At 42.1% G+C, this 14,942-nt stretch overlaps 1 protein-coding gene across 6 annotated transcripts; it reads right to left on the bottom strand.

The window, feature by feature from the left end:
• Positions 1 to 1,496: 1,496 nt before the first annotated feature.
• RNF141 (ring finger protein 141) lies at positions 1,497 to 13,831 on the bottom strand. Of its 6 annotated transcripts, none has more exons than XM_040066470.1 (7): positions 13,759 to 13,830; positions 12,323 to 12,359; positions 11,653 to 11,856; positions 10,100 to 10,208; positions 8,962 to 9,143; positions 5,911 to 6,018; positions 1,497 to 4,292 (listed from the first exon to the last, which is right to left on the bottom strand). In XM_040066470.1, the coding sequence occupies exons 3-7, from the start codon at positions 11,835 to 11,837 to the stop codon at positions 4,142 to 4,144; spliced, it is 735 nt and encodes a 244-aa protein (XP_039922404.1). In that variant the 5' UTR covers positions 11,838 to 11,856; positions 12,323 to 12,359; positions 13,759 to 13,830; the 3' UTR covers positions 1,497 to 4,141. The 6 variants fall into 6 exon arrangements, with proteins under 6 accessions (XP_039922404.1, XP_039922402.1, XP_039922401.1 ...); XM_040066468.1 differs by having other exon boundaries at positions 11,653 to 11,853; positions 13,759 to 13,828; XM_040066467.1 differs by lacking the exon at positions 12,323 to 12,359 and having other exon boundaries at positions 13,759 to 13,831.
• Between the last annotated feature and the right edge of the window lie 1,111 nt (positions 13,832 to 14,942).

The raw sequence follows: 14,942 nt of genomic DNA, 5'->3' as shown, positions 1-14,942 counted from the left end.
CCAATGTTTACTATTTGAGTTTTGATGGGTCAGTGAGGTAAATAAAATCTGCTAATGAACATCTTGGCAGCTCAGACAGAAAAGCAGAATGTGCTGTCCCATCCCTCATGGATGCATCATTGGCTAGCTCAGAGCAAAACGTTATCTGGTGACACACACCGTGGTCTCTGGAAAAGCACACAGCCCCATCCAGGCTAATTCCAGTGACACGTCCCAGCAGGAAAAGTTTTCAGTCCTTAAAGAATGCTGCTGTATGATAAATTCTAGGCCTTGGAATCAAAAATTCAGTTTTGAAATGACTGATGTTTAAGACACACTCATAAAGCAGGATTCTCTTCACCCACTTAAAAAACAGGTGAGGATAAAACCTTTGGCAAGTTATCTGCAAGGATGATTTAACAACAGAAGCCCAAAGAAAGTACTTAATTAGTGTCATATTACTTCCATTAAAGTGTGTGTGAATACAAAATTAAAGCATTATGTATATACAGTGTAAGGATTAAGGCCAGCCAGGTTAACATACAGCTCCTACTTACATCAAACATCCTGAGGGGGCTGTTCTTCCAGGATCTAGCTGGATGCAAAGCACAAAGAACCACAGCCAACATGTTCCTTCCAAAAATAATGCATTTGGCACACACAGCTCTACAGGGGTGGGACTGAACAGCTCAGTTCAACCTGTAACACTGAGATCTCAGTGGCTGCCCTGGTTTCCAGAACTGGAAAGAGTATGGATTAGAAAACCTTTCTAATTATGTATAGAATCTTCTTTCAAAGAAAGATAAGGAAGGTAAATATACCATTTCCCACGAAAAAAAAGAACCATGCCCATCACACTGATACGGTGCCTAAACTTGAAACCTAGTAAATATAAAGGTTTGCTAATTGCTCTGGTGCACATACCTCCTGCTGTGCCTGTCAACTGGTCATTTTATCCATTCTAATTTCCTGATCTGTTAATGAATTCCTCTTCCATTTCTGCCTTGGCTTCGAAAGATCCAAACAGGGAAGCCAAGTTACTAGACAGAGGAAAGAGTTACATTAATTACGTATTTCAGTTCTTCCTTAAAACAGGGAAAAATTAAGAAAAAAATATTCTAAACTTTAGCATTCTTAAACTTTACCATGAGAAACACAATGAAGTAACTTAGGGAAAAAGTGTATAAAAATCCTTTCCCTGAACAAACCTGCTCCTCAATATTGTCCTCTAAGAATTGGAGTTGTTTAATTTTTCCCATCACAGCAGAACATTCCAATTTATTTGTGTACCTAGAAGAGGTCAAATCAGAGCCATTTGGGGGCGGGTTTTTTGGCAGAGCTGCATTGAGGTACCTTGTTGATGCCACCCTTCAAAGTTTAAAAGAGCTCTGACTGACAGTGCCACACTTTTAACCACATCACCTGTACAATGGAATTGTATTTGGATCAAAACTCAGCTTTCAAACTTCTGTGGTACTAAAGCCAAGAGATTCCTTAAGCGTAAAAGAACTCTGACATTTCTTCCAAAGTAACTTTATTGCACAATTCATACACAAAGTTTAATATAGTGGAATGTTCTTAGCTATTAATACCATCTCTAATGTTTAAGTTACAATTTCACATTAAACCTTTAAGAAGTGTTCACTTAACACAAGAAAGTTAATTTGTTCTAAAGCCCCCCACCAACAGCTATTTGCAGTAATTCACATTTTCAAGGTCTAGCTTCTAGAACTCATTGCCATGTCCCTGCCAATGGATTCCTTTTCCAAAATTGTTTGCTAAATGTTGGACTTCAGACTAAGTAATATCAACCAGTACCAAATTACTAGTTTTTCAGTGTTAAAGTATCTATTTCTCCATATAACATACAGTACATATATTTTACAAGGCACACATTACAGTATCTACATCACAGCAGTGTGAATTACAGCAACTTAATTTAAAAAAGCTGTACAGAATACAAAGTTTACTTTTTCACTATTTAAATAATATTTTCATTAGTTTATATTGTAACTGTCATTATGCTGCAATTAACAACCTGTTTGCATCATTATAAAATTACATTTTAAGAAGTTCATGTAAGTTCTCAGCAGAAAGTCAGCTTACAAAATCTCAGTTCAGTATAATTCTTGAAGTACTTGAAAAATAAAGTTAGCTTGAAGCTTTCATTTAGATGTTCTTTCTGTTCCAGTGATATAAAAAGTTTAAAAAATTCAAAGGTTATTTGAAAGTTCTGAACATGGACTAATACAAGCTCAAAAAGCAAAAAAGAAAAACTGGTGCATGATTAGGAATATTTGCACATGTTTTAGTGGGAAATCCTGGGCCAGTAACAATTTCCAGCCCAAACAATAACCGCTTTTATGCAACCAAACACTCCATACATTTACTGAAGAATATCTCATTGCTAATCAATGGCTTAAGAAAGGAAAAAAAAAAAAAAAAAAAGAAAAAAAGAAAAGAAAAAAAGATTACTCATCTATATACACTCCTAAAAGGATTTTTCCATAGCTAAATATAGATTTACACACTAAGCCACACTGGCACTCAGATGACAGACACATGAAGGGTACGTTGATTCTCTGTCTTAAAACCTATGATTGATTTGACAATGGTGTCACAAGCCAAGCTCAAACGGGTGCCATATGCTGTGCACATTCTTTAACAAACTGATGTAATCAAGTTATTTTGTAGCCAATTAAGAAAAATAACCTAAATGTGCTTATCTACGTGTGCACATGCCTTTTGGTTCAGCACCTGTCTGTGACAAAAGGGCTTAAGCCTTATGGCATCATGGAATTTTAACAGGTATGGTAAGGAAAAATGCAGTCTCACAGTTAGCAAGATTTATGTTAATATTCCCTCAAATGCTACACTGGAATATTTTAACTTGAGGTTACTGAGTGAGAAAAAGTAGTATTAGTTTATATGTATATAAAAATTAATTCTCTACAGTAGCCATTAATTTCCATAACACTATTCATGCACAAGAGGCTTAAGATGGGTTTCCTGAATATTAACAATTTTAGACTGTCTAAACTCAGCTCTTTAAAGACTTTATTGTGCTAGACAAAAAATACTGTTGCACTCCAGTTGTGATATCCCTTTTCCAAGCTGTCACATGCACATCTTGCTCCAAGCCACATTATTGTTGAAGAATTTGCCCTCTGCTACATAAAAGCATATTGCACTTGTAGATATAAAGTAGAGCACCTTTACTCAGATTATCACTTGTAACTCTTCGCATACCTTTCAACTCAGATCTCATCACTTCAAAAACTCAAGTGGAGCAGGTAAAACCACAGCATCAGATTAAACTACACCTTAAGTGCTAATTCAAATAAAGGCATTCTCTTCAGATATGCCCAATGTTTAGAAATAATTTTAGCTGATCTTTATCAAAAACTACTGAGAAGCTGATTTACTGCTTTTAGGATTGCATACGAAATTGTTTAATGTTTCCAACCTAATAAGACTATGCTAAATATCCTATTTAAAAAAATATTCTAAGAGAAAAGTCTTGTTAGAAGAATAAGGGGAAGTGCAGAAGTACATTTACAGCCCCACCTACTCTCTCCAAAACAGATTTAAAATAATTAATACTAAAAGTCGTAACAGATCAGATTAAATACCTGTAAACACTATGAGCAGCAGTAAGTTCCTACTTAAGAACAGGCAGTGGGACATCTTCAAGTTTCAACAGTAAAATTTCATATTAATAACCACTAGTGCGAACTCATCATCTTTATTCACATTAGTTGTGAATAAGAGACTGCTTTTAAGGGTAGGAACTGTGAGGTCAAGCCATCTGCTGTGGTTCATCTCTGTAGCAGTACACTGTGATGCTCAAAGAGTTTGTAGTTGGAGTTGTGCTGTTACAAGTTGCATCATCACGTAGTTGAACTGTTAATCAATATCAAACGCTGTTGTTAAAGTAAACCGTGTTAACGATCAAAGGGTTTGCTGCAAGAACAGTTTAATAATGAAGACTGCACCCACAGAGACTTGCTCAGACACCCTGTGCTTCAGGAGAGCAGCACAGACCCACGGCATCCAAGAGGAGCAGGAAAGCACAGACTGTGGAAGAACGGCAAGGAGAGGTAAAACCAGACGCTCGGGAAAACAAAAACTTCAAGTGGTTCTGCCGTGATGGTGGGCAGGGTCAGGGTCTGTGGGGCTGCCCCGCCTCATCCACCATGTTAAGGATGTAAGTGGCAATGTCATCTTCTGTAGGGGCCTCTGACACCACCCAGGAATCTCCTGCCCCAGTCACCTGCCGGCGGCACACGGGACAGTTTCTGTGGCGGTCACTCCTGTTAGGAAGGCACAGAAATGAGTGGTTTTCACCGATGGTCTCTGGCTGGCCAGAAAAAGCCGAAAGAACCCCCCAACGGACAAACAAAACCCAAACAAAAACCAACCCAGTGAGAACTTCAAGAATGATCACGTTAACTGGATTAGGCCACCTATCTATTCCGTTTAAAAACTTCCTTCTTTGTGAAGAAGACTTCTGAATAGAGCTCCATTCTTTGAGTGAAAATTTGGAATGGTATTTCTCCTAATCTATGTTCGCTCAGGTCAGACAGGATGCATCTGGCAACCAAGCCAGAAAGTTTAAATGGAAATTCACTGTCTAAATTAATTCTTCCTATCTTCAGGAATTCTGCTGAGGTCCTTAGAAACCGATCTCCTTAGGCTTCCTAGATAGAGACATCAAGGAACCTTTTCCTGGGTCATGCAGCCCACAGAAGTTTAGAACTGGTCCCTCGGAGTCCCAACCTTCTCCACCATCTTGGGGGTCCCAAACACTTATGTTTGAGCTGGGAGCCTCTGTTATGCCTAAATTAAGAGGAGACCAACCTTAAAAATTACAGACCAAAAGAAAGCATGGTGTAACTGGAACTTAGTGAGGAGTTCAGCTGATTCATCAGCCAAAGCAGCATATAATCCACTCTCCAGCACAGTCACTAAGCCCTGTCTTGCTGATAGATGGTAGGATACTTTCCCAGAAGAGAGAAATGACTTGCTGTATTCTGAGATCCAGTGAGTTGTTACTATGTTTTCTCCTTGTGGAAGCCTGGTGTTCGTTACAAGAGTAACTTCCGTGGTAAGTCTTTCAAAAAGTCACAAAACAAATTCTTATGCACTAGTTATGTGTAAATCCATTTGCATTAACTAGCCAAAAAAACCCTTTTATAACAGAGCAGGTCTGCGCCTCCTAATGCCAGACTGCCAGGACATTTCCCTAATCCTTGAATGCCTGCATGGTCAGACAAGAGCTGTGTTCCTTCACCAAGGAATTTTTCCCTCCCACTTTTCCAAGAAGTGGTGTATCAGAGATGCAGAAGCTGAAAAAGTGTTCAATTTACTGTGAAGCTGAACATTGTAAGCTACACGTTATTTATGTAAATTTGAAGGTTCTGCCATTGAGAAGAAGTATCTTTCTGGAAGAGTCTGATACATTTAAATCAGTAAATTGTATGCTATGTATTTGAAGTGAAAGCATAACATGAAAAAAAAATCCCTCTGACAGTTATTTTCCAAGTTAGTGACGGACAGTCCAACTTGTCTTCAAATCTGCACAGTCTTAACAAGCCTTAAATGAGATTTTGTGAAGCATAACATGCCAGCCTCTGCATGTACCATCTTCTCGAGTTTCTGAGCAAGACGATAACAACTGAATTTTAGAAGAATAAAAAGATGTAAGAAACTACAAAACAAACGCTGAAGAGGACTTTCACATCTCTTTTGTAAAAAATTTCCTGCTTTCCTTCTGCTTCAATCTGATTTTACTCAAGCTTGTTAAGTATCGTATGTACGTTAGCTTGGAAATATCTTCAGACATTCAATTATATGGCAACCATAGAATCTGTCAAACCAAACTGAAACATGCATACTGTAAAATAATTAATATCCTTTCATCTATATTACCATTTATCAATGCATTTCTGGCAGAAACTGTGAGCACACGGCAGGATTAAATCAGCACGCCCATCCATGCAGATGCAACATTCCTCTTCATCTGTCAGCTGTTTAACCCTGCAGAAGAGAAGACACTCTTTTCATTCCAGATGTTTCATATTTATGCCCCAGTAACTACACCAGTTACTACATTTTTCATAATAATTAGTGATGGCCAGAAAGAAACACCCGTGCTTTTAATCTGTGAATGGACTACTTATGTCATCCCAGCCTAGGTCAGCAGTGAACTAAACTAACCAGAATGCGCATTTATTTTTTGTGTCAGTATTTGTGTCAGGTGCTTTTGGTTGCCAAGGGTTCTGTAAATCCTTTCTCGTATCAACAAGGAAGTGTGAGGAGTTGTAACTGCTTCATATCACATGACTGGGCAGAAGAACAGAAACACTGTTTACATTGAAGGCAGGAGAAGAACCTGCCTTCCTGTCACTGCACATCAGCTCATAATGAACTCTGCCAAATTTCTGCGTGCTGGTTTATATCCCAGACTAAAACATGTCAAGAGGATCGCTACCATAATGTCCACGTTCACACAGTTCACATGGCATCAAAATGCCAGGAGCTGAACCGCTCATTAGATTGAAAAGGCTGATTTTAGCTTGCAATATGCTCCATGTGATTGCCCCTCAAATTAGGACTCTCAAGATGACTGTTACCACAGCTTTTCCAGTTAAACTCCCAGGTGCTTCTATTGGTGGGGAAATTTAAAAATTACCTCACTAGCCAAGATAGATGTTGACATTTTATATCTTTCTCTCAAATAACAGGTATCTGGATCTAATGCCTGTAACATGAGTATCTCAAACACTTGCACCATCAAGACTACTCAAGTGTGAACAGGTGCAGAGAATCCTCAGCTTTCACTGGCCTAACCAGATGTGTAAATTTTACAGTCATAGCTCACTTCCAAAACAACCAAGGAAATGTTCTAAAATGCTTGGGTTTTCTAAAACCCCTGTTCTGACCTGAGGGACAGAGATAGCATTCTAGGAAAAAAAAGGCATTTCAGGAGTCAATCCACCTTAATGACTACTGATCAGACTGTTTTTGCTTAGGCATCTAAGGGAGCTTGTCAAATACAGATTCATTTTTGAACCGTACAGAATGGCCAGCTGCCGGAGAGCAGTCATCATGCCTTTGTTTTATCTTTCAGTAGGTCCTTGGGGTTTCCTTTTCAATTTGCTTTTGGAGAAATAACTTTAAAATGAGAGTTTTGTTTGGGTTTTTTTTTACAGATGGTAATTTGCATACAATGAGGACAACAGTTTCCAAGAAGCCTCCTCACTGTGTTCTTTAGACCTGTTCCCTCTCATTTTCCTCCCTCAGGCAATTCTGAGTACTAACCTTTAAGAGCACTTGAATTTTTCAGCTTTGCTGGTGTCTACACAAGCAATTATACAAGGCCTATTTATAAAGTTTCTGCAAAGTCAGCTTTAGTCACAGAACTAAGTTCCCAAAGAAACAGTGAAATAAAGGAGTGACAGACTAAGGAAATGCTTATCTCTTTATTATCAGAAAGCATAAACCACTTAGGCATATTCTGAATGCTCTGAATAGGAAGTGGATGTTGTAGAGAATTGGGGTACTATTCTAGGGGGAAAAGTTAAGAAGAATTAAACAGATAACATTTCCTATATTTAGATAGCGAGGGCTAACTTTGCAGAGCTGAAAAATGCCAAAAGGTGAGAAGAACTGAGGCAAATGAGCGGTTACCACAGAAAAATATCCAGAAGATTTCACTGGTGGTGTAGAATACCTGAGGGTGCTTTATCCTGTATTTTCCTTAGTAACCTGAAAAAGTTGGCTAAACACAATCTCACCAAACTGAATCACATTAACAAAGCATACTGTGTTTTCATTTGTGACTGATACTGCCTCAGGTGATGAAGTTTACAAACAAGAAGGATGCTCATCTCCCCTGTCTCTGAAAAACCGAAAAAGAAACTCACATAGGAAACCTTTTCTCTTCCTCATTGACTTTAGCAATATACAAAGTTGTTTTGCATAAGTATCTGGGGTCTTTGTTGTTTGGTTTGTCTGCTTGAAGCAAAAGATCATTTCCAGAAAAACGTGTGTTCAGGTATAACCCTGGTCTTTCTCAAACACGTTCACAATTTAGAGGAAATGAAATGAAAATACCTTCTGCAACCCACTGACTTAGAAAAACCAATGGGCTCTTTAGAGTGACAACACAGGTGACCCCTTTTTCATTCCAACAGCTCAAGTGTGACACTCAGTCTGTTTCATTAAAACACCTGGCTGCCAGCTCTTCACTGATGAACATAGAGAACTCTACCATTTACTACCTCTTCTTGTAAAACCTAGCTCTACCTCACTTTAAACTGAGTTAGAACCCTGAATTTATTCAAGAAAAGTAAGGAATTACTGGTGGCAGCAACACTTCCACACAGGGAAAGGGTGACAGGCTTCTTGCTGTTACAGTCAGTTTGAACTGAAGTTATTGCAGGTGTTGACATCAGTCTTTTTGTTTTGCCTCTGGTTAACAAAGCAGAAGGTTAACATGAGTGTGACAGTTCACATTTTTCCAGTCTTACAAGTTAAATTATTACCGTAACTGATGGGTTTCTAGTGGCAACAGATGGGAACTTTCACATGCCAAATGTAAGAGGAAGAGAAAGTTTAAGTGGAACAATAACAAAATCCGTTTAAACAAACACTGTCAACCCCCCTGGATTTGTAGCTGCAGCTGATTCCGTTTCCTCCCATTTCCTTGTTCAGGAGATTCAACATATACTGTGTTTATATTAGAACTGATCTCTAAAAGGGGTGTTCTCAAGCTAACGTAGCACCATATTTCAGGATTCCACCCAAGTGCACTGCAGCTCTCTTGGTGCAAGGGAAGGTGTCTGTTCGTGTTTGGTGATGGTGATTCACGTGATGGTACAAAGCCTGCAGCTTTGCATTTGTAGGTCAGGTTTGAAGCAAAACTCCCAAAATGCTTATGCTGTAACTGGGGTCAGAAGCTAAAGCGTATCAAAATACCTTCCCATCCACAAGCTGGCCTGACACGAAGACAGAGACATCCAACTCTCAGCAGCTTCTTCAGAAGTATCACTCTGTGCAAGAACTCCTGCTGCTTGACTGGTGATGTCTTTATAAAGTTGAGTGAACTGATATAAGTTCAAGATTCTAGAAGCTTCCACGATGCCACTTGTTTTATTTATCTTAAGATATAAAAATTGTTTACAATTACTTATCAGATTTTAACTTGGCATTGCTCAGCATGTTTGTAAAGCACTGCAGTTCTCATGTAATGCAGTAGTCCCCTTCCTAAGTGTCCTTCACCACACTCATAAGCTGCACTGTGCCTCAGCAGGAGTCAGGACTGCCCAGAGCTGCTGCAGCATGAGGAACACACAGGCAGCACCGGGATTTTAGAGCAAGGCAATTACCATTACGACTCAAATGGATTCAGGTGAGAGTGGGGACCTAACACCAAAAAAATTGGACTGAACTTAGAAACAAGCACAGGCTAATCAGTCATTGGATACCTGAACTTAAACTGCCCACAGTGATGGCTGCCTTAATGAAAACAAGGAGTAAACAGAAAACTACTAACTCTTGGTTTCAAACAGAGTTTGAGGGTTGGCTTGTTTAACCACGTTAGGATTGCTCAGGGGATTCAGGATCATTAAAGGACTCATAGGATAGAGCGGGGAAGATCTCATTAGACAGAGCAAATTTCGTAAGTTTTTCTCATAAAATAAAACATTTAACCTTTAGATTGGTTTTCTAAGGGATCAGACTATGTTCAGGCACACTAGCTCAACTAATGATGCCTGTAAGACCAGATTAATTTCTACTACTAATTTCAAAACCTACAATTCGCAGTTTGTTGTACAATTGGATTACCTGACCTCACAAATCACCTGCATTTATAACTAAAGGGCTGTAAGTGCTCCACAGGAAGGCATCGCTTCCTTAAACTCAGTTATAAAAATGATTTTGTTGTCATGCTTTTTGCAGAAACTTAGAATTTAGACTTAATTTATCTCCAACAGCATCTTTGAATACATCATTTATATCAAAACATATGTAGCAGGTCTTGGATTTTACAAAACTGACAGTCCTCAAATCTTTGCATACAAACTGCCCACCAAATTCAAATGTTCACACTTACTTTGGTACATATTATCCTAACGATCACCTTCCAGAAAGCAGAAGAATCAGACCCAGGCTGCACTTCGAATAACAGATGTTTGTCTTGTCCAGAAGCCAATTTTGCAGTACTGAAACAAAGCAACATCAGTTTAACGCCATGTGCTGGACCTGCAAAGATCAGCAACCTCAGCCAAGTGGGATTATTCATAGTTCACCTGACTGCTCTCTGTCCTCAAAAGAGATTTTAGCAATACTGCCCAGGGGTACCAAAGTAGAGAGTAATGACCTTCTCCGCATGTCATGGAATACACAAGCCATTTCACTTTAAATCGCACAGCGAACTTCAGAAAATGCTGTATTTTGATCCAGCATCAGCAAGCAGGTGTACTTTACAGACATTTAAATTCATATATGCTCTCACTGTTTATTACACTAATCACACAATCTTGTCTCCAATCTGAAAAGGTTATTTCCTCAACAGGTATGCAAAAAAAAAAAGCCTGTAATTACCAGCCTATGCTGATGAGGTGTATTTTTGTTAGTATATATTAATAATGAGGTTGTCAGGTGACCTAAGATTTTTTTCTTTCATGGAACACAGACCTAACAGTCTATTCCATAAGAATGAGAATACATTCAGGCTTAAGTAAACACTGGAAAGAAAGAAATCACTTAAATAACAGTATTTTGGAATGAATTATATTGATACATGCCTGGAGACTCAGGCAAAACATCAGGTTATGTACTTCAAAACCTATTTATGTGTCTACCCAGAAGACAGCTATGTGTTCTTCAAGGTCATTCACAAAAGTATGACCCTCTCCAAGATAATTTCTAAACCAAATACAAATTCACATTTTAGTTAAACAGCAAACATTACAAAGCCCTTATTCAATGTGTTAGTGTTTCCACTTCATTTTATCACTCTCATTTTATGCCATAAGTACAGACTGAAAATGACAACGCTGCTTTTTTGGTCATTTCCTTTGACTGTCATTGCACTGGTCAAACAAAAAGCAGGCTATGAAAAATCTGACAAAAAAGCAGCCTTTTGTTTGGGATTATCTAGGTCACTGGTTTGGGACAGCAAGACACATCTCATCCTTAATGAGGAGCAGCCTTGCATGTCTGCAGAGGTGGCAGGGACGGTCACAAACAGTTCTGTCCCAGGTGCCACCCTCCTCATGTAGATCTGCTGCCCCTACCAGGCTTCTACTGCTCCTTCCTACCCAAACAAGCAGAGAGAAAGCAGCACTGCATCCTCAGGTGGAAGGGAGAACAATAAAGGACACTAACAAAAAGATGATGCTAAATCACCTCTTGTGAACTTCCAAGAGAGAACAACACTTGCTGGAAGAGTACTGGAGAAAAGTGAATTTGAGGAGGAGAAAAGGCTTTGGTTTTGAAGTGTAATTACAACCATTATAAAAACATAAATAAACTAAGGAAACATTTCAAAACCATCGGGCCAGTTCTGGCTTAGCCAGCACACAATAATATATTGCCTACAAGGTCTCTGTCAAACACACACACACACACAAAAAAGAGAGAAAGAAGCAAAGTGAGGCTTACATATCATTGAGTTCAGCTACTCTTCCCAGAAACTCTTCATAGGTTAGGAAACCACTTTCTTGAACCAAAGAGGCATGCTTTGCTACTTTTTCTGGCAACTTGTTAATTACAGTTTGTGTGTGGTTTGAAATCTGTTGACCCATGGTGAAGTTCTTCACCTCAGTTCTGCAGAGAGAAGGTCTCATTCAAGGTGTAGAGTCTCTGCTAAAAATATTTGAGAGGGTTACATTGGTGTGTTTGTGAGTGGCTACTCCCTTGCTTTCTTTTAGCCTACAGTAATTATTCCACAAGTAACACAACCTGAACAGCCAGACCAGAAACAATGCAGAACTCTTGGAAGAGTCTGTGGCTCTATATGTGGCATTATAATCTTACTAAAATGGAATGTGGCATTATAATCTTACTAAAAAATATACTATTTTGCTTGCAGCAATACTTATATTAAATAGAAATAACTTTCCACACAGATTCAGCTCCAACACACGCATATATAAATACATCCAATGGAATGGAAAAAAAAATCTTAAGATGACAATGGGAATTTATGACAATCTTTGTTTATTCTAAATATTTGTGCATGTGAATATCAGAATGTCTGCAAATAAGCACATCAATGTCTGTTTATACATAGACATCACATTAGGAATCAGCTTTCTTACATCAAACTTACATTGGCAGATCAAAAGAACTCCCACAGCATCCTGAAACTGGTAAGCCAAGGAATCCATGTCAGTATAAACCAACTTAGAGACCTCCCTCCACACAAAACACTCAACTTTAGGATGTATTACAGAACTGACTTGCTCAAATGTCTCCAACTCCAACTTACTTCATCTTTCCTCCACACCCAAATCTTTTTCCCCAAGTCTGCCCAAGGATTAATGCCATGCTCTCCAAGTACTGATCTACTCACGCCCCTTGATCCCTCTGCATTTGACCTCCCCTGAAATGCCTCTTTGCAGAGTTCATTGTTTGTCAAGCAAACCAGTTGTGTCAGGCCCTTTTACACCTTCTACAGAGGTGTGCGAGGGCAAGCGAACTGCAGAATCACCTGAACTCAAACGCGGAGCAATCTGACAGGATCTGCCTTACAATCTCCTGATCAGAGACATCACAGGGAAAGCAGCACTTTACCCTGCAGGCAGCTGTAGCTGCACTTGGGCTTAATTCCAACCAGAACAAAATTTACAGCTCTTGCGATCTCACCACGGTGTGAGAAAAACACAGCACAGCAAGCGAGCTCCTGTCAGAGCATACTCAAGTACTATGCAATTTCACCATAGTGAGCTTCCAATTTATGCCTGGAATTGTGATCAGTTTCTGTTCCCACACAGATACGCTCCCCTCCAGTCACTTTTCTCATTCCCAAGGCTCCAGCCGCCTCCGGCTCTCCGGGGAGTGTTTGGCGAGCACACACCCAGGCCACACGTCAACAGTACAACCTGTCACCTTCCAGACACCTCCTCCCGGATCTCCCAGGCTTGTGCACCCCCCAGCTTCGGAGAGGGCACCGTGCCTTCTGCGAGCTCAGCACCTAAATCCCAGCACTGAAAAGTTTGGGAAAAACACCTGCTAGGGTGTCTGCAGAACTGACTATCGGGAAAAGTTTCACCCCGAGGGTGGCAGAGCACTGGAACAGTCTCCCCAGGGAAGTGGTCACAGCACCACGCCTGACAGAGTTCAAGAAGCGTTTGGACAACATTCCCAGGCACACGGGGGGACTCTTGGGGTGTCCTGTGAAGGGCCAGGAGTTGGACTTTGATCCCCGTGATTCCCTTCCAACAAGGCATACCGTGTCCCTCTATGAAATGTTCCCTGCTGTCCACCCTTCAAGACCCGACACACCCCGAGTCACCGCAGACCCACGAGGCGCCCCGAGCGGACGGGCGCGGGCACAGCCCCTCACGGCCCCGGCCGCCCTCCCCCGATGCGGGCCCTCAGCGCCGGGCGCGGGACGGGCCGCGCTCAGCCCGGCTGCGTCACGGCCGCCCCGCCCGCTCCCCCCGCCCGGCCCTGCCCGCACCCGCCGGCTTCCGCCGGCTTCCCCCGGCCCAGGCCTCGAGCTCGGAGCCGAGGGGCGGAAGGGGGGGGGCGGGTCCCGCTCACCGCATCCCCGGCACGTCCCGCGGAGGAGCCGCCGCCGCCCCACGGGCACCGCAGCGCCGCGGCCGCTCCCCCGCGCCGCGCAGGCGCGCGCTCGGCGGCGGCGCGCTGGGTGACGCAAGAGCGCGGCTCGCGCGGCTCGCGCCGTTGCCGGGACACGGCGGACGCGGGGCCGGGAGCGGGCACGAGCGGGGTGCCCTCGGCGGCTCTGCCGAGCCGCTCACAACCCTCCTCGTCCTCCCCTCCGTCCTGGTCCCGGCTGTAAGGCCTCTGCACCTAGGGCAGCCGGCGGTGGCGTTGTTGCTGAGCGGAGAGGGCCCCGCCAGAATATCCATAGAATCACAGAGTCCGTTAGGTTGGAAAAGACCTCTGAGGTCATCGAGTCCAACCTATAACCGAACACCGCCGTGTCAATTAGACCGTGGCACTGAGTGCCACATCCAGTCGTTCCTTGAACACCACCAGGGATGGTGACTCCACCACTTCCCTCGGCAGCCCATTTCGATGTCTGATCAACCTTCTTGTGAAGAAATTCCTGCTACTGTCGAACCTGAACCTCCCCTGGCACAGCCTATGTCCTCTCATCCTGTCGCTGCTTTCCTGGGAGAAGAGACCGACCTCTCCGCCTTACAGCCTCCTTTCACGCAGTTGTAGGGAGTGATAAGGTCATCCCTGAGCCTCCTCTTCCCCAGGCTAAACACCAGCAGCTCCTTCATCACAGCTGTGCTCCCGACCCTTCCCCAGCTCCATTGCGCTTCTCTGGACTTGCTCCAGCATCTCAAGGTCCTTCAAAGGAGCCCAGAACCCGGCAGAGCACTCGAGGTGTGGACTCACCAGTGTCCAGTAAAGGGGAACGATCCCTGCCCTGCTCCTGCTATTATCCATTCTAACACAAAGCAGAAGCGCTGTATAGAGTTGGTTTATTTAAAAAAAACCACTGTGTGATAGCTGGACTGACAAAAACGGGATCACTTTTCACCTTGCTGCACCCTCGGCAGGCGCACACTCAGTGCTGCACTGCCTGGGGTTCACAGTGCCTTCACCGTTAACTATGAGCTCTATTAAATAGTGATTTAAATGATGTTTAATGGAGTCCGAGTGCCTGGCTCAGTGGGATCATCCAAGGCCACAGCTGCTGGTGCAAATCCCGGTCCGCAGGGAGGATGTGGGCGGTGGATGTGAGTGAC

Source organism: Hirundo rustica, chromosome 6 (genome assembly GCF_015227805.2).
Source record: "Hirundo rustica isolate bHirRus1 chromosome 6, bHirRus1.pri.v3, whole genome shotgun sequence".
Lineage (NCBI taxonomy): Eukaryota > Metazoa > Chordata > Aves > Passeriformes > Hirundinidae > Hirundo > Hirundo rustica.
This window is presented reverse-complemented; position numbering and strand designations above follow the sequence as displayed.

What these genes read in the sequence shown, in the direction of transcription:
- RNF141 (XM_040066467.1), bottom strand. Translation starts at nt 11,837, where the DNA reads ATGAGACCTTCTCTCTGCAGAACTGAGGTGAAGAACTTCACCATGGGT. An exon ending in GTAGCTGAACTCAATGATAT is followed by an intron (nt 10,209 to 11,652) that starts GTAAGCCTCACT and finishes GCTTTGTTTCAG; the next exon opens with TACTGCAAAATTGGCTTCTG. An exon ending in CAGAAATGCATTGATAAATG is followed by an intron (nt 4,293 to 5,910) that starts GTAATATAGATG and finishes CCTTCCTAACAG; the next exon opens with GAGTGACCGCCACAGAAACT.